Source organism: Frieseomelitta varia, unplaced genomic scaffold (assembly GCF_011392965.1).
Source record: "Frieseomelitta varia isolate USP_RPSP 00005682 unplaced genomic scaffold, Fvar_1.2 scaffold_147, whole genome shotgun sequence".
Lineage (NCBI taxonomy): Eukaryota > Metazoa > Arthropoda > Insecta > Hymenoptera > Apidae > Frieseomelitta > Frieseomelitta varia.
The window spans coordinates 247,496-265,410 of NW_025109161.1; the positions used below are offsets into that span (position 1 = coordinate 247,496).

Here is a 17,915-nt window from a genome sequence, read left to right on the forward strand (position 1 = left end):
AGAATAAAAACTTATAAAATACAAAAATGAATATTCAAAAAGTGAATTAGGAACGCTGAAATTAATAACCTGAAAATGATATTCTATAATAATATGTACAAATCATTGTTATTCGGGGTAAATATAAAAATATGGCAATTGAAAACGTATCTTATATATTCGAAATTAAAACAAAGTAACATTATAAATAAATAACATACAATTACAAAACCTTTATCTATTAAGACAATATTATTATGATATATATTATTATACATTATACAATTATTATATTTTATTACATATATAATATATTGCAATTTATTTACATTGTAAAGATTCAGACTTACACCGGGCTCATCGGTGGAGGTTGCCAGCCACCGAAGGCTCTCTCAATTTCTTCAGCCACAGCAATCGTAAGATGGTCATTATTTGTGTTTGCCATAATCTATACGACACAAATAATGATCAAAATTCATTATACAATGAATTTAAAGTAACGTCGTCTCTTTTAAAGTTTGAATTTGAACAAGTGAATATCGTCCATTAGATTTTGTCATTAATTAAGAAGAAATCTACTATATGTCGAGTATTATTTAATTTACTATATGTATAGTGTGATTGATTATAGTTTTAATTTTAAGTCGACCAGTAGAAAAGTACCCTATATATTGCACGAGACATACTTACTTGAAGCCCAACAGGTAAACCTGCTTTATTGATTCCCATTGGACAATGAGTAGAAGGTAATGCTAGTGCATTAGCAATGCCCAAATATAAAATATTACAGATATTTATGGAAGATTCGCCTATATAAAGGGCTGGTGAAACGAACGTTGGGAATATCAATACGCCGTTATTATCTAGGAGCTCCTGCAATGAAAATAGTTTTAATTTACTTCCTCAATCGGAATCGAAGTTCGTACGGCATATTGAAAACTGTACGTCTGTCTCGAATTTTTTTCAAACCTGCCTCGAATTCTTTCTTCAATGCATCCTTTTTGGCGTACACATAGCGACGACAGCTCTCGGGTAATTTATGAGAAATCAATTTCAACATAACGAACGCTAACGTTGACATCATAATTTCTGAAGTGCCAATAAGGCATTTCAACATTTCCAAGAGACATTCGAACAGTCCCTATGCCGTAATTAAAAGCTGATTAATTCGGATTGTTCTCCAGGAACATGTTAAACATGTCTAATGAAAACCTACCATACGATCAATTTCCTCGGTAAGGCTGGACTTTGTTTCTAGCAAAACCATAAACAATGCAAATGTAAATCGCATGCTAGGTAATCGTACCTAAAATCAAATGTTTTCGTTTAAAATCAAATGGTCTAAAGTATATTTTTTATCGCTTGTATCATTTTTCCTCTGAATTCCTTGCACATTTAATTTCATAAAATACCTTTTCCACTTTAAGATTGTATGTTTCCTCGATATGTATTTTTAGCTTGTTGATCGCTTGTTTTATATCTTCGTTTAGAGAATTTGTTATCGGGCAACAATGGTCTAAATAAAAATATCTGATCTCTTTCAAAGACACCTAGGCAATAAAAATACTGTCAAATATTCAATCAAGATAATCAGAGATTATTAGAGATATAAAGATTTAAACATCACACGATATTTAAAATTGTTTTTTTCATTACATGTGTGTAGAACACATTCATTAACTTCTTTGCTTGAAATATGTACAATATACAGAGTGTCTTGTCTAAGTTCACCACCTTAAATATCTCCCTCTTTGGTATGAAAAGATTTTATTAACTTAATGAAGAGATTTAAGAGATATTTGAAATAGTAGATATCCTGTATATTTATTGATTTAGCGGAGAATATTAATCTTACGACTTTTCATTTAAGATACAGTGCTCGAATATTTTCGTGGGTCGTTGAAATGATTGAAAAATATCAATTGCGAATTAAGAAACAGTGTATTAGAGTTGCAACCTTCTGCTCGAGATTTTTCCGCACTTTCTCCGACTGACACATATTCTTTAACATCAGAGACAGATCTTCAGCGTATCTGGCCATTGTGCATGTTGAAAAATTCAATGAAGATTTGAAGTCCGGTATATGATCGCCTCCAGGGATTATATCTGTAGCACATACATATTGAGAACATTAAAAATTGATTTTCAGTATGAAGTATTAATTTGTTGAAACGTTACAATATTCTCTTTCACGAGGAAAGATAATCATCGGAATTTTGTAGTTTTTGCTGATGTAAGAATTTACCGGGTGTGGTTTTATGGCCAAAAACACCGCAAAACAAGGCTGGGAATCTTGCCGAACCTGCAGTATCCGACGCGACGCCCACGACAGAGGCGGCACTGCTTATTAATGCTCCCTAGAACGAAATTTAAAAAAAAAGAAGAGAAAGGGAAAGAATAAAAACACGAACAAAAAGATTATCATATAAAATAAAAGATCATGATTCTAACTTGCTAGATTACTTGAGAATAAATGGAAAGAATAAACCAAGTATAGAAATAAGAATAAGGAGGGAACGAAACTAAAAGATACAAAGCCTTTGTATCTTTTGTGTTTTCTACAAATAGAGATAGAAAGGGAGAAAGAAAGGATTTCATTATTTTTAATCAAAAAATAGAGAAAGAATTATGTTTAATTTTGAAGAGGATAGTCGAAACCACATGAGATTGATCTGCAACATTGCTTACACTGTATATACATTTGATGCATTAATTTTATAACAAGATAAAAGAAGAATTATGTTTAATTTTGAAGAGGGCAATCGAAAATTTTACATGAAATTATAAGATTGATCTTGCAACTTTCCTTAGAGAACATGTATGTATGTACATCAATTGCATTATAATAAAAATTTATACTAATTTTATAATAAGCATTTATAATTGAATTAAATATATATAATTATAATTAAGTTAAAAAAATTATAATTAAGTTAAAAAAAAAAATACAAACCTCGCCACCGCTAGAGCCGCCGCATGTTTTGTTGGTGTCATAAGGATTCCAAGTAGTACCAGTAACGTGGTTGATACTGTCGAAGTGCAGACATAATTCAGGGGTATTACTGACAACAGTGACAATAGCGCCAGCTTTGCGCACCAAGCTAACAACCTCTGCGTCCCGCGTGGCTCTGTGTGAACTATTCTTCTTCACGCCAGCCGAATGAGACATCCCTGATTGAGAATCAATTTAGAAAGAGAGAATTTAACTTTGCCTCTAATGAACTATTTATCGAATTATTTATGATGTAAAAAGATTTTATCTTGATAGATGAGGAAATGCATAATTTAAAACGAAGGATTATGAAGCAAACAGTTTTTTGTCGTCACGCCATCATTTCTGACAAAAGTGATTAATATTGTAAAGACTAAAACCGACTTAAATGTCGATTTATCTTTATTAAACTTTCTAATTCTGCCGAGAAATTAAATCTGATTGAGCTTGTTCAAGCCTGAATTAAGAGAATTACAAGTGAATCGAAACAGGTTGGACTATAGACGACACAAACGGGTTTCTTTTCGAATGAAAATTAGACAACTCGTGACAACCACTGCTTTGAACAAAGAGGGAAGAGGAGAAAGAAACTCGAATAGACAGCTAAACTATAGAAGTTACGTCTCATGTGGGTACACGAGTTGTACACATTGCGTTCAAAATACGAATGAATTGATATACGTATTTTCGGAACCGGTTTCTCATCGACGTTCCCTCGAATAGGTTCAACATCGTTACGTCAAAATGTTTGTTCACGCTATGCCGTCACCTAAGAATAAGTGGAGAAAGAATAAAGGATAAGGAACAGAGACAAAGAATATAGAATGAAGAGGTCGTTGACGCCATTTGAGAAGGTATCGTTCAGTTGAATCACCAACCAAGCATCATTTTTGGCTCGGTTGGTACTTTGATATTTCTGTCATTATTAAAATTACGTCTTATTTTTTGATACTGGATAGTTCTAAAATACAGGTATAACTAAAATACCCGGATAACGCGATATTTCTACAACATGGCACGAGAATTGTATAATTCTGACAAAGCAGTTTGAAAATTAGAGTAATAACTGATCCTCGGTCTAGGATCCGAGAAGTGTTTCTTTTTTCAATATTTTTATATTATTATACTCGACAAGAGAGATCTTGTTACAGTAAGAATACTGTAGTTTTTCAGTTCTGTTCCCCGGAGGTTTAATTCTGTGAGACATTTTGAAAAGTCTAAAGAACGAAGATCTTTCCCGTTCTATTAAGAGCGTATAATAGTGTCGTGGAACGAGCTGTTAAATCGCCTAGAGATATCCTGACTTGTGAATTAATCTGTAGCCGTGAACCAATACCTACCGGAAGTGAAGATATTTCTTTCACTTGCTAATGTGTAATTATTGTTTTATATTGTTTTATATTTATATTATTGCTTCTCTTAGTTAAGGTAATATAGTTTTGGAGCTTTCTTAATTCTGTTTTATATGTTTTAGGAACCTAACAACCAAGATTATTCGTGTTTAAATATACTGTGGACAATGAGTAACTCATGGAATATGTATTCAATGAATTTTCTTCTCATTGATCACCATTTTGCTCCAGCATATGATCCGTCGAAAAAGTAGGAGCACGATTGAACGAACCTTTAACAGCAAAGCTTTCTTTCACAGTTATGGGTACGCCAAGAAGAGGCTTTTCACGGGCAAGCTCTTCCTCGGTTGTTGGCGTGCTAGCAAGGAATTCGTCGACCTTTCGCGCCTCTTCAATGGCTGTATCGTAGCGCTGATCGACGATGGCATTTAACACAGGATTCACGGCTATACATCTTTCCACGTAAGCTCTCACCACTTCCTCGCTGCTGATCTATTAAAAAACAGGATATCGTTGATTATTTATTAATTCGTATTTCCTCTCTAGTAACTACGTTATCGCGGTCTCACTTGTTTCCTACGAATTGCACGCGCGATTTTCGTCGCCGAAATCAGCAACAGGTGATTCTTAATCGTCGGTATTCTTTTTTGCTTCTTGAAGCGCTGCAGCCTTAAAATTGGCGTCAAAATACAGGATAACAGGAGAAAACCGTACTTCAGCAACTTCTGAATCACCAGGTTTATCATATCCTGTAGGAAGAGAAGCGCAAGATTCAATTGTTAAATAAATAAACAATTGAATCTTGTGCTTTTGTCATTGTTTTTTTTCATGTACTTTTTTTTTCTTTTGCCGTTAAATAAATAAATAAACAAATTATTTATTTAACGGGAGAAGTTTATTAAAAAAAGAAAAAGGAGTATATTAAGACGTCCATTAAGAAATGAAAAAAAAAAAGAAACGATAACGATAGTACAAAACAAATAATAAATACAACAAATGTAAATAAAATGTAAAGAACAATGTTACGCCATATTTGCGAAAGAAGACGCATTGCTTCGCGCATTTTATTCTAATCTGAGATGGAGAATCATTAAAAAGATCAAGATCAAAGACTTCGCTAGCTATATTAGAAATTCTACGATACACTGTCGAATTGTCAAGCTTGATTCTTTTGTAAATTTTGGATCTAAGGAGAGGATAATCCCTAAATAAATAAAACGGATAATCCCATCTTAAATTCTTGTAATAAAAGGAATAACAGTCAATATTTCCATTTGAAAAAGTGAACGTGGCTTTGAATCTTCCAAGAATCGGAATTTTTGTTTAAGAAACCGAGAACTGAAACAGCTCTGCTAATATTTACAAGTTAATATGATCCTTGATCCGAGAAAAATAAACTCAATTGCAGAACGAAAAAAACAGATTTGAAATTGTTTTTTAATTATGAGATTTGAATTAATCACTCTTCCAAGAAATAAGTTTCTTAAAGCATCGTTGTTATATTATACACTACATATTCTTTTTATCTACATATTCTATTAATCTTAAATTATTTTCGTTCCAGTTTTGAATTTCAATTTGAAATTTTACAGAAATTCGGAATTCGCAAAAAATGAGAAGATTGATGTATTGTATAAACATTGCATGATACGATCGTTGTCATCGTTTGTTTATAGTGAAACGAAGGCTCAATTTCTCCTGTATTGCGAGGAGAGTTCAAAGAGCAACAATCAGTGATGATGACAGCATATTGCAAAGCTAATTGACATTGTTGAGTAAATGTTCGTTTCACATCGCTAGCTTTCGTCAGTGGTCTAACGTAACCGAAGTAAAGTAAACTTGCGTAAAACTTGGATGAGGAGGATCGAAGAAAATTGCAGAGAGAATTGCACGATGTCTATATATCATCCTAAAATCGTGGCTAGTGATTCTCGTTCATTTAAAATTTAATTGACTAGATTGATTGATCCAATTTAAATAAATAAATAAAATTCAATAAGATTCATTTAAAATTCAATTAGATGTTTTGCATAAATATATTCATTATAAAAGTAATTATATTCATTGCAAAAAATTAAAATGCTCATAGATTTGTGGAAAAAAAAGTTGTATAACGTCGTCAACAAATTTTATGTAATCGTTGTAAAAAATCCATCAATCTTCAAGATCATGGTGGATCATGAAGATTGGAAAATATTAGAAAATTGAAAAATTTTTCGTGAAAATTGTTGACATTGTAGATGCATCTTTGAAAGAAACGAACTCAGTATTGTAAAGGTAGAAGTTTCATGCTTTAAATTATTATTATTTTGCGATTTTTTTCTTGCAAAGTAACAGCGATTTTAAAAATTTTGTGACAAATTTGTCGATACTTTAAATTATTATTAATTATATAGAACTTTAAATATATACTTATACTTTAAACTATATATAACTTTATATACTATATAACTATATATAACTTTAAAGATCGTAGAACAATCTACCTGAACTATATATAACTTTATATACTATATAACTATATATAACTTTAAAGATCGTAGAACAATCTACCTGAACTCGTTGTAAAGCATGAAGTTTTTATTCTCACGAACTTCTTTTTTCCCAAAGATATTTTTACATCACTTTGAAAGGGAATAATGATTCTTCTTCTTGAAAATTTTGCAAACTCAAAAACGTCTATAGACGCTGGAAAAATTATTTTTCGTACTTAAAATTCAACAATCTTGAAGATTGAAGTTTCCTCTCTGCAACGATTCCATAAAATTTGTTGTACAAATTTCTTCTTCACGAAGTTATAAGAGTTGGAAATATTAACAATTTTTCATCGAGTGTGCGATTTTGCACTCATTGTAATTCATCATCGTTACTTACCAAATAATCGCAGTTTGTGGCAAATGTATCCAAGGTGTGCGCCGAAGTTTCCATATTTCTTTTTCTTTTTTTAGCTCCAATTGTTAATTTAACAACGTCAAAATTGTTTCACGATTACTGCAAACTACCTACGTTGTTACTGACTTCTCACTGTTTCTCACGTTTACGTAAAACAAAACTTCAAATCCATGACAAACCGAGAAATGAAAAGAAAATGTTCTGCGTCAATTCAACATTTCGATAATTCATATTTGCCTTATAATTCAGTTACGAACAGTTACGAACAGTTACGAACTAAACGACTCTGTCATACGCGCGGCATACTTAAGTAAAAAATCATTAGAGTGGGATGATTTCTGAAACTTGGTTGAATTAAACGTAAAACGAAACGTAAAAGAAAGGAAAAAGATGTTGAATAATAAATGAATAGTGAAAAAAAAGCCATCATTATACGTCTCACATATTTTTTGTGCATATTTTATGTGCTTAAACATGCGCAGTTAATTATTATGCTTGCATATATGTATGTTAATTATTGTACGTAACAATATAATGATCTATCTCGTTTGAGAAAACGTGCAGATCTTTCCAGTGACGCTTAATACTAAAACCACCAAAGTGATCGAAATGACCAGTTTGTAATTTTCGTTGTTTTATAGATGTTTTTAAAGCAGTATATTTTTAGAGATTAATATAAGTTTTCGTGAAATGAACTTACCCCATTTTATTCTAAAATAATTTTCTACTTTTTTTTTTCTACTTCAATGTCTCTGATGGAAATTTGATGCTTTAATGGTCCATAATTCTAGCGTTAACATTGTCGTTCTCTTTAAGTTAAGGATCTTCTCGCTTCAATCACTTTCCTTTTATTTAATTACAATTGGAAATACGAGATATCTCGTCTGTTACTATAGAAATACTATGTTATCAAATACGGCTGTTTATACTGCAAAAGAAAAGCAAATTGCAAACGATTAATTAAAGATTAGTGGAACTTTAACATCATTTTCCAGGCTACGATACATCAGATACTTTCACTCCTCTCGACGACCAAAATATGATACAAAAAAGATTTGACTCTGATGTTCAAAGTCATTTTTGCTGCCTGGTCACGATATTCATTTTTTCTATGCATTATGCTTGGAATCATGCATGTATTCAAAATGTTTATAATATAAATGCGGCACCAAGATGTTCGAACTGGTTCTTGAGCCGCACATTATGTTACACAACATAATAATCATTGAAAAAGTTGTTTTTCTCTTTTTCTATATTTCAATAAAAAAAAAATCGGTTATTTGAGTAGAGGTAACTTAAAAATTAATTACTTGATCAATAGTTCAAGAAGCAAAAAATTTTCTAATTCAAGGTACAGAGAAAAAGCTTGAAATAGGAAAGATTGGAATTTACAATAGTTTTACCAAAAGTGAAACTTTATTTACAATCGAAATTTTTATTAAAAATCAATAGATAATAATTCTACTAGCATCAGAATTAATACTCTTTTCTGAAAATGTAATTTTATTTATTTTTCCAATTATATCCACTCTAATCATATTTAATATAAGATATATACTATTGTGCGGTACAAAGTATTATTTATAGATAAAAATAAATTGGAGGATAATGAATAAAACATGATAAATACAATAAAAATATAATTAATAAAATTTTTGTTTAAAAGGGATTTTGTTTTTAAAAATGATCACCTTTGAAAATGTATTTATCTGTGTACTAATTGCACGTGCATTTATCTTAAGTATCGATAAAACAGAGTTGGTGAACCATGCCAATTTTATGCCAATGTTTTATGTCACTGACTGAACAACCTTGAAAGCAGTGAATTAGCATGAATTAGCAGCCATTCGCTATTTAATACGTTCTTCATATTGTCCAAATAGTTAACACACCATTCACCGTTCTCTGTCAATTTCACACTTTGAAATTTACACTTACGACAGGTTTCTTGAAAATTCTAGAAAAGTTTAATTCTGTTAAGGTGCTTTTGAAGCAATGGCCAAGTGTTTCTCATTAAATGGGAAACTTTCTGCTGATCTCAAGTTAGGGAGAGATCAAGAGATAAATTCAACTATATCTTTACTTTCTTAGAATTACAAAGGGATATCATACGTAGAAAACATTTAGATACTTTAAATGTCTGATATATAACATTTAATTGTTTTCTCTAGACAAATCCAGTACTTTTTGAAACGACTGCGATTACAGCAATAGGCAGGAGAACAAAGATCATGTTTACGTCAATTCTTTTTATAAAAAACTGTTCAGCAACTTAGTTTTAATTAAGCATGCACCGTGTGGATAAGTGCCGGAATTAATTTATATTGTTGTCTTTATCGTATGCTGTTGCTTTCCTTGTCTACCGCACAGATATGTTTGTCCTTGTTGCACGCTGTTGCTCTCCTTGTCTATCGCACAGATATGTCTGTCCTTGTCACACGTTATTACCCTCCTTGTCTACCGCATAGATATCTCTGTCCTTGTCGCACGCTAGTGCCCTCCTTGTCTAATGACGCTAGACAAGGAAAGCAATAGTGTGCGACAAAGACATCCTGCGATCTATTGGAAAAAAAATCAACTTTTTACACACACATTTTTCTAGGACAAAACACACATAGAAAGAAAGCAGGGAGCCTAGTTTTGAGGAGGCATATAAAAAAGTTTGCAAATTATTCCTCTTAATTAGGTTTTTCTCGTAATTAGTGCGAACTGTCACAAAATGAACATGGTGGCGCCATCTAGCGGCAACTCAACTAATTATTTATAAAAGTACTTATTTCTGTATTTTTCTGGTCAAATGGGGTATGAAAAGAAAGCTAAGGGCCTAATTAGGATAATACAATCGCCAAAGTTCACAATTCATTTCGCTAAATTAGCTAACGAAAATTTCTCTGTTTTATGGGGTACGAAACACTAGCGCCGCTAGTAAAACAGAGAAACCTTCATTTGCGAAAAAATCAAATTTAACGAAATGAATTGTGAATTTTTGTGATTGTATTACCCTAATTAAACCCTTAGCTTTCTTTTCATACCCCATTTAACCCGTAAAATGCAGAAATAAGTATTTTTATAAATAATTAGTACCACTGAGTTACCGCTAGATGGCGCCACCATGTTCATTTTGTGACAGTTCGCACTATTTACGAGAAAAGCCTAATTAAGAGGAATAATTTGCAAACTTTTTTATATGCCTCCTCAAAACTAGGCTCCCTGCTTTCTTTCTATGTGTGTTTTGTCCTAGAAAAATGTGTGTNTTGTCGCACACTATTGCTTTCCTTGTCTAGCGTCATTAGACAAGGAGGGCACTAGCGTGCGACAAGGACAGAGATATCTATGCGGTAGACAAGGAGGGTAATAGCGTGTGACAAGGACAGACATATTCGCGCCGTAGACGAGTGATAGTGTGCGACAGGGATAACAATATAAATTAGTTCCATCGTTTCATCGCTACGCAACGCTAGTATTTTAATGCCTGTAGCGGCTAGCATATCCAGTCTTTCCTTAGTATACCAATTCTAAAGACACGAATATTACAAATCGTAAGTGAATGTCGTTTATGTACGGATTAAGTGCGATCTTTAGGCGCAGACTGCGGAACATTTCTAGGATGGGTGCCGTTTGTTGGCCCAAGCTAAAGGTTTCTAATAAACCGAGCGTCTGAGGTTAAGGACGGCATCAGCCAGTTGATGAATCTGGCGGTGACTCTGAGACGAAAAACACTCCATCTTCTATATCTTTTATAACATTATACATAAAATCATCCACTACAGAAATTTCACCATCTACTCACGAATTACAAATTGTATATTTTCAGTTATATATAACTGTATCTATGTAAAAATGGAAAGTCCCATGTAAGAGCAAAGGAAGCAGTTCCTTCTCTCAGTAACCGACCCCCTAGGTTTTGTTTGTTCTGCGTGACACTCTCAACCAATAGTTATTCTTAAATTTGAGAATGAATTGGAAATAACCAACCAGACCCACATTCTTTTCGGGGAACTTCTCATCTCTGCACGACACTTGTTGATGCAAGTCATCGTTTCGAATCTTGAGATTATTGAATTATTACAGTTGAATTCGGTAAAAATATATTTAATTTTATAACAAAATACAAAAATAATGATATATCAAATTTTACAATTTGTTTTGCTTTGAGGATTACGAGAGAAATGATTGTAATTGTAGAAGATGAGAAACTAATTTTTTTTGTAGAAAGGATCATTTATGGTGCTTCACTTGATTGCTATTTTATGAACTCTAAACGAGTTCAAATATGTTTCATTGCGTTTGTGGTATTAATAGCAAAAGTGAAAGTAAGTGGGGCGTAGTCGTTGCAATTTCAAATCAACGGAAAGAAAATATAAGAAATAAAAGGAGTCTTATTACATACTGCGAACTAGTTTTATGTTTGTAGTTACGCGTGAACTTTCGTTTATTGTGTATTTGAAAAACATATTATTTACATTGCACAGATATATCACTAGCGTCGTCTTGAAATCTTTTCGCGCGCATTTTTTGAAAAAGCTGTTTTTATTCAACTGTCAACCATAACGACAAACTCATTTTACAATTTGCAATTTATTCTGTTGTATATTCAATAAAAATCGGTCTGTGCTTAAAATACACAAAATAAGTTACTGGCGTATGTCCCCGTTTATTTAAAAGCCACGAAGCCACTTTCTTGAGATAGAAACTTCAAGATCAAAGAATCTACTAAAAGTTTTAAAACATAAAAGGAAAAAAAAAATAGTATTAACTTTCTTTTAAAACAATCATCGACAAATTTTGAGACAATTGGACACTTCTTCAATGTGCAAAAAGCGCAGCGACATTAATGAAACAATGTCAAAAATTTCAGAGAAACAGAAGATGGAAAATAAAATGAAAGGAACAACACAAGGAGAATTGTATTTATACGTGTATGTTATATATATTAAGAAAGGAAAAATATTTATTATTTTTCAACAAATTAGTCAAAAAGATAACATACTGAGTTACATTTATTTTTAGTAAAACAAAAAAAAGAAAGAAAAAAATTATCCAAATGCGTTTTGTTAAAGATTCAACGCCAATCTAACGACACGAACCGTGTAAATTATCATATATAAACAGTAATAAAGGCATATAATTGTATCGATAATACTACTAAATAAAAAATAAAAATAAAAATAAAAATAATAATAATAATAATAATAATTATAATCGATAACAGCGTTATTTGTGTGTAAAATAATTTCTAGCTGACAACGCTAATATACTCAAACGATTTCGCTCCTCTAATTTGAATATTATGATTAAGAAAGAAGAGAGACGAAATCGTGTGTGTCGTGTGTGTTTGCTGCGAGAAAAATTTTTTCCTCTTTCTATGTAATAAGGTACAATTCTTTCAATCTTCTTAAGTACTGAATACAATATTATCGTCGATACGAGCCATTATTATTGTTACTGTTATTGTTATTTATATTCGTTTTACATTCAACACGCCAGTAGACCATCACGAAAAAATGCCTATCTCGAATCGTCATTCTTTGAAACTCAAGCCATCCTATGGTTATTTTTCTCTCGTTTATCCATTCCTGCTCGTCGATAAGTATTGAAGTTTATTATGAAAGCTAGTTCGTTTACGTCGTTTATAATAAAATACATTTATATTAGTCCTGGACCTCGTAAAATTTTCTCATTGATCCTCGTGATTTACATGAAAAAATGGTATCACATCGAGCAACCTTACACAATGTTTCTACACGATCGATTCATACGTTAACGCGAGAGAGATAAACAAAAACTCTAATTGTTTTCGGTGTTAAATAGTAGCAGACGCCTTTTCTTTTTGTTTTCCTTCTTTTTTTTTTTATAAAAAATAACACTTTGTTCCTTCTATTCGCTTCAATCACTAACAATTTGCAATCTCTGTCGCAGTCACGAATTTCAATCAATCCCCATCTTTCCGCTTGTTGTGTCGATAAATTTAGACTGTTCTCAGATAAGTTCTTCATATATAGTCGCTAAACTGATAAAAGATACAAGTGATTGTAGTAGTATTTTGAATATATTAAATTTATTGTAAATTTTCCTAAATATTTTTGAGAGTTTTTAGTACACTCACATAATAACAGTTAATTCATAATTCTGCATAAAATAGTTATCGTATATGTAAATGTTGAATTAACAAACGTGGTCAATAACCATTGATGTTATTATACTAAATATAGTATTAAAAGAAATTTTTTGCATTTCTCCCACCAAATCTTGAACGGAAGATATCAACAAAAGTCGCAACCACTACATCTCCTTGTATCTTTTCTAATTCAATATGTAATTACTTTATGCGATACTTATCACAAAATAGCCTAGTCCATTAAAAGCAAACATATCTCACAATAGTATAAGCAATAACGTCCTATTTTCCTATATTACTCCATTCAAACGATAGTCACTTACATGAACACCAGCATGAAAAACTTAGTTAAAACTTCACCCCGCTCTTCACGCAGAAATGCAAAATCCGACCATCACAGCAAAGGACACAGAGTGTGAACAGAAACTATTTGACGAGTATTTTCTAGTTTCAAGCGAATACAATGCATCCATTTAAATATTCGAATGCAACGGATGCAGTCTCACCGCACGTGAAAACAGTAAGCATTTATATTAATATATATATGTACGTGTATATATATATTAACATCTGATCTCTCCTATAAGCGAGGAAACTATCTGAACATGCTATAAACGAATAATGCGTCCTATTGTATTTGACATTTCTATATATCAAAGATGATTTCTTAATAGCGAAATAAATCATATGTGACTGTGCATACTGTAACTATACACGTCACGTATTTATTTATACGAAAATGTTTGCCTTTTGCGTTTTTTCCTGGGATACCCTGTATCCATTAAATTAATTCTAACTCTTTCAAATGCAACATATTCTTTCAAATCGAATTTATATTATACTTGAAAATAAAATTACTAATTTTTTGTAAATTCGTCTACAAATATTTCTGTAACATTTAAGAGAAAGTCATTTTTAGACAAAAAGGAAAAAAAAAAGAGATGAAATACAAAAAGAATTTTCCCAGTAACGAAACGCAAACGGCTTAAATATAATATAATATTCTTTCTAAAATAGAGTAGACTCAAGAACTCACTCGTATAAAGGATAAAAGATATAGTGCATATAAAATTTCTATTGCAAGCGCTTAACACGATGATAATAATCGCCTAAACTAATTACACAGTATGAAGTTAAATGTAAATAGATTAATATTAACTTAATAACGTTATGTACCAACAATGCATAGTTTAGTAATGATATAGAATCTTCAATTTCGGGTTGTTTCAATTCATACTGATACTCAAAGACACAACGTTAAAAGAAGAATATTCATTTTTAGACATTACGCGTAGTACCGTTTCTATTTATAAAAGTGACAATATTTTCCGAACTTTTATAGTGAAATAACGTAACACATAATATAAAAGATAATAAAAATAAGAAAAAACATAGATAGACCGAACGTCATCGTTCTTTTTTTCCCTAATATTAAAAGCTCTAATCTATTTTATATAGCCGATATGAATTAATTTTTTTTTTTTTCAGAGTTTAAAGTATAAAAATTTGTTATGCGTAACAAATTACACGTAATCAATCCAAGATGAAACACCTCGTCTATTTAAGAAATAACATTTTCTCCCTCCTTTCAAAATGAAAAACTGATACTATAATTTGTATCAAATGTATAACTATTTTACAAAAGTCTACGTTAATAATCCTCACCATCTCAATCTTTACCGTAATTTCATCGATCTTCCAAATAGCCTTTTCCTTCCTAAGAATCATCTTCGTTACAAAATGCAGAAGTCAGTCACTTGTTTTTGTAACTGAATAAAATATGTTATATGTAATATAACAATGAAATGCCTGGCTCAAAACTATGATCGGGTTAGCAATGAATTGGGTTAGTTAAATAACATGCACAATTACACGTCTGTTAAAAAGATAGCATGGACAAGATTCTTTGGAGGAGTTTTCAGTTGACGATTAAGATTCATCGGGCGTCCTTCGCTGTTAATTTTTCTATTAATTCTTGCAACGGTGCCAATTCTCTTCTTTCTATCAAGTTAAACTCCTGTAAAACAAACGAACGCAATATATGAACATCAAATCACGATGGGACATTCGTTTGTTGAACATTTGTTTAGTTTTGAATACTCTACCTGAACAAAAAAGATAAAATGCTTGAACGATGTATTTAAATGCGCTTCCTCACCAAGTTGGACCACTTCGCTAAAGTGCTGATGATAGATATGTGCATACACTCTAAATAGTCTTTTCAGTATTGTCTTGGCGATGGATAAGAAATTTTTTGGGAAAGGGACCCCTGTAAGATTACGATTTTATCAGCGTGTGAAATGTGAAATTATCTTATCCAAAAACTAAACAATGCAACTGACCGATTTTCGAAGGGAAAAGGGTTTCATCATCTAACTGATCTTGCACCCAAGTCATTAAGTAATCAATGTACTTTGGTGCAGAACATTTAATTGGTTTTTTAACGGTATGCCCGTCAGCCCAATGATATTCGTATTTTGGTCCTGCAGACATGATAGGACAACTTTCTTCTGTACAGAATTCCGTGATGGTGCCAAATAACATGTTGATTTGGTTGAAAAAATCAACAGCTGCAACATTGGAAGTAATAAAACAAAATTAGTTGGTCATTTATCAATTATTGAAAGTAGAAATATGAAACATAAGTAATAATAATACATACTATTTACTGCGACCCACTCGTTTAAATCTTCACCTTCAGGAAGCATAACTGCGAGTCTTAAATTTCCCGAACCCAAAGTGGCCGCTGCGTGCTTCATCAGGTCATACTGGTGAGTCCCTTCCGGGATATTTTTCTTTGGCTTGAAGGTTTTCGAAGACCTGCTTCCACTTGAATCAAAACACCATGAAAATACATTTCAACGATTCAATATTAATTTCCACGTTAGAAAGAAACACGAAGCAGAATGTCTGATTTGTTTACAGGCTGAAACGGTTCATTATAAATATCTACAAAAACAAATAAAAATCAATTGATCATACGTGATCACGACGTAAATATAGCAGGGAAAGACGCGTAGATCTTACGAGTGAGCGAAACAATGCTCAAGGCGGATGCAACAAATTGACTGATCGGCATTGCAACTAAGAACTTGCCCAATATGTATTCTATGACATCAAAGAGGTGCATCGTATCTAAAGAGAAAACTGCTTTCATGGTGCTTGGCGAGATGTGCCCTGTAACGAATAACTGGACGTGCGACGAATATGCGCGCGTACGCAGCAGAAAAGTTGCGTGAAAGCAGTGGCTGAGAGGCCCATAGAGATCGCGGGTCCGAAAATGATGGGATTTTTTAAAAGAATTACATCGTTCTATTTTTAGATATCCACCAATTGGTCGATTGTTTGTGTATACGAATCGAGGGACACGACGGTTTGTGACTATCTAAATTAGCAAAAATAACAACGAAAACAGGTCGGGCAGTTTCAATAATATCTATCGTCACCGCGATCGCGATCTACGGCAACAAATTACCAATCTCTCCCTTGGTGTCGTTTGTCATTTGCAAACATTTGTCGCGACGTGATATTAACAGGAGAATATTGAACGGTTCAGCGAGCCTGTTTCTTCGCGGCATTGAAAATTCAATACCGAGTACAACGAAAGAAGCGTACAACAAGGTAAAAGTCGATTTTTCGTATAAACGGTGAAAGTGGGAAGGGGGGGGGGGGAGGGAAAAACTTACAATAGGAAGCTCATCGTGCGCTCCTGGATGACCTGTTGGTGAAATTCAATTCGCTCCTACACAGCTGCACGTGACGTTGATTGTCGTAACGGCGTGCAAACGTTACGGGATTTCGCTGCGAACGGTTCCTCTTAGCATCCACCTTGCACAGCTCTCCAGCGCGACGAACGTTCCATCAACTACGTTCTCCGTGATCAATTCGATCGACTTCAATCCTTCCACTGTCGAACGGGATTCTATTTCCTTGGATTCAGTCACGACCTCTGTCTCGCGACGTGACTGCAGACACGAGATTTTCACTCTTTCCCGTTGCTTTGTGATACTTTATTACTTCGATATTCAGGATGTCTTACCTTGCGTAAAGCGTATCGCGAATATATCAATATTAGTTTAAACAGCTACAGTCCAAATATTTGTAGGTCTAAACAAGTCTAAATACGTAACACGATCAATATAGTTTGGTAAAAACTATTTCATAGTCGACATTGGATGACTTTAGGAACTGCAACGTGGAATTGCGTGTTTGCCTTGATGCGCTTCTGTTGGCGCGAATTTCTATGAAATTCTGATGTCTTCTTCAAACTCCGTGACGAATCCTTCAGATTCTTCATAGAGTGCTCTGTGCCCGGTAATTCATGATATATTTTTAGCAATTCCATCTTGTTTCAAGCTTGATCTTCCTCGATCTTTATCCTCGATTCAAAATTTGCGTCGAAAGTTTCAAAGCGACTTCTTAATGATACTTGCGATATATCAAGACGAATATACAACTATTAATAATTGTACATAAATCTTTGTGACATATATTTTATACTTTTAAATATTAATTTGTATTTTAAAATGATACATTAATAATAAAAGAATTGTAAATCTTCGTTTCAGTTAACGAAAAAATA

General features: G+C 32.6%; 2 protein-coding genes and 1 long non-coding RNA gene across 6 annotated transcripts; 1 reads left to right on the forward strand and 2 right to left on the reverse strand.

Moving 5' to 3' along the window:
• Window positions 1–138: 138 nt before the first annotated feature.
• On the reverse strand, window positions 139–7,591 carry LOC122534477 (fatty-acid amide hydrolase 2-B-like). Of its 3 annotated transcripts, XM_043665147.1 has the most exons (12): window positions 7,198–7,591; window positions 4,893–5,072; window positions 4,596–4,815; window positions 2,933–3,150; window positions 2,225–2,336; window positions 1,937–2,085; window positions 1,392–1,529; window positions 1,196–1,285; window positions 953–1,120; window positions 670–852; window positions 298–427; window positions 139–260 (listed from the first exon to the last, which is right to left on the reverse strand). In XM_043665147.1, the coding sequence occupies exons 1-11, from the start codon at window positions 7,249–7,251 to the stop codon at window positions 326–328; spliced, it is 1,614 nt and encodes a 537-aa protein (XP_043521082.1). In that variant the 5' UTR covers window positions 7,252–7,591; the 3' UTR covers window positions 139–260; window positions 298–325. The 3 variants fall into 3 exon arrangements, with proteins under 3 accessions (XP_043521082.1, XP_043521074.1, XP_043521092.1); XM_043665139.1 differs by having other exon boundaries at window positions 139–427; window positions 7,198–7,582; XM_043665157.1 differs by lacking the exon at window positions 953–1,120 and having other exon boundaries at window positions 139–427; window positions 7,198–7,587.
• LOC122534549 lies at window positions 3,227–5,073 on the forward strand. The gene is made up of 3 exons (XR_006307922.1): window positions 3,227–4,345; window positions 4,446–4,785; window positions 4,870–5,073. It is a non-coding gene; the product is annotated as an uncharacterized LOC122534549 (long non-coding RNA).
• Window positions 7,592–12,148: 4,557 nt separating the features above from the next.
• Window positions 12,149–17,482, reverse strand: LOC122534524 (MOB kinase activator-like 1). 2 transcript variants are annotated; one of them, XM_043665258.1, is made up of 6 exons: window positions 17,373–17,482; window positions 17,020–17,298; window positions 15,996–16,162; window positions 15,676–15,903; window positions 15,439–15,602; window positions 12,149–15,350 (listed from the first exon to the last, which is right to left on the reverse strand). In XM_043665258.1, exons 2-6 carry the CDS (start codon window positions 17,031–17,033, stop codon window positions 15,270–15,272), a joined length of 654 nt encoding a protein of 217 aa, XP_043521193.1. In that variant the 5' UTR covers window positions 17,034–17,298; window positions 17,373–17,482; the 3' UTR covers window positions 12,149–15,269. The 2 variants fall into 2 exon arrangements, with proteins under 2 accessions (XP_043521193.1, XP_043521203.1); XM_043665268.1 differs by lacking the exon at window positions 17,373–17,482 and having other exon boundaries at window positions 17,020–17,355.
• Between the last annotated feature and the right edge of the window lie 433 nt (window positions 17,483–17,915).

Coding starts and splice junctions, on each gene's coding strand:
- LOC122534524 (XM_043665258.1), bottom strand. Junction 15,904..15,995: donor CGAGTGGGTCGCAGTAAATA/GTATGTATTATT, acceptor CCAATGTTGCAG/CTGTTGATTTTTTCAACCAA. Junction 15,351..15,438: donor ATTTTATCTTTTTTGTTCAG/GTAGAGTATTCA, acceptor TTTGTTTTACAG/GAGTTTAACTTGATAGAAAG.
- LOC122534477 (XM_043665147.1), bottom strand. CDS start 7,251: ATGGAAACTTCGGCGCACACCTTGGATACATTTGCCACAAACTGCGAT. Junction 5,073..7,197: donor CCACAAACTGCGATTATTTG/GTAAGTAACGAT, acceptor CTCTTCCTACAG/GATATGATAAACCTGGTGAT. Junction 4,816..4,892: donor GTGCAATTCGTAGGAAACAA/GTGAGACCGCGA, acceptor GTTTTTTAATAG/ATCAGCAGCGAGGAAGTGGT.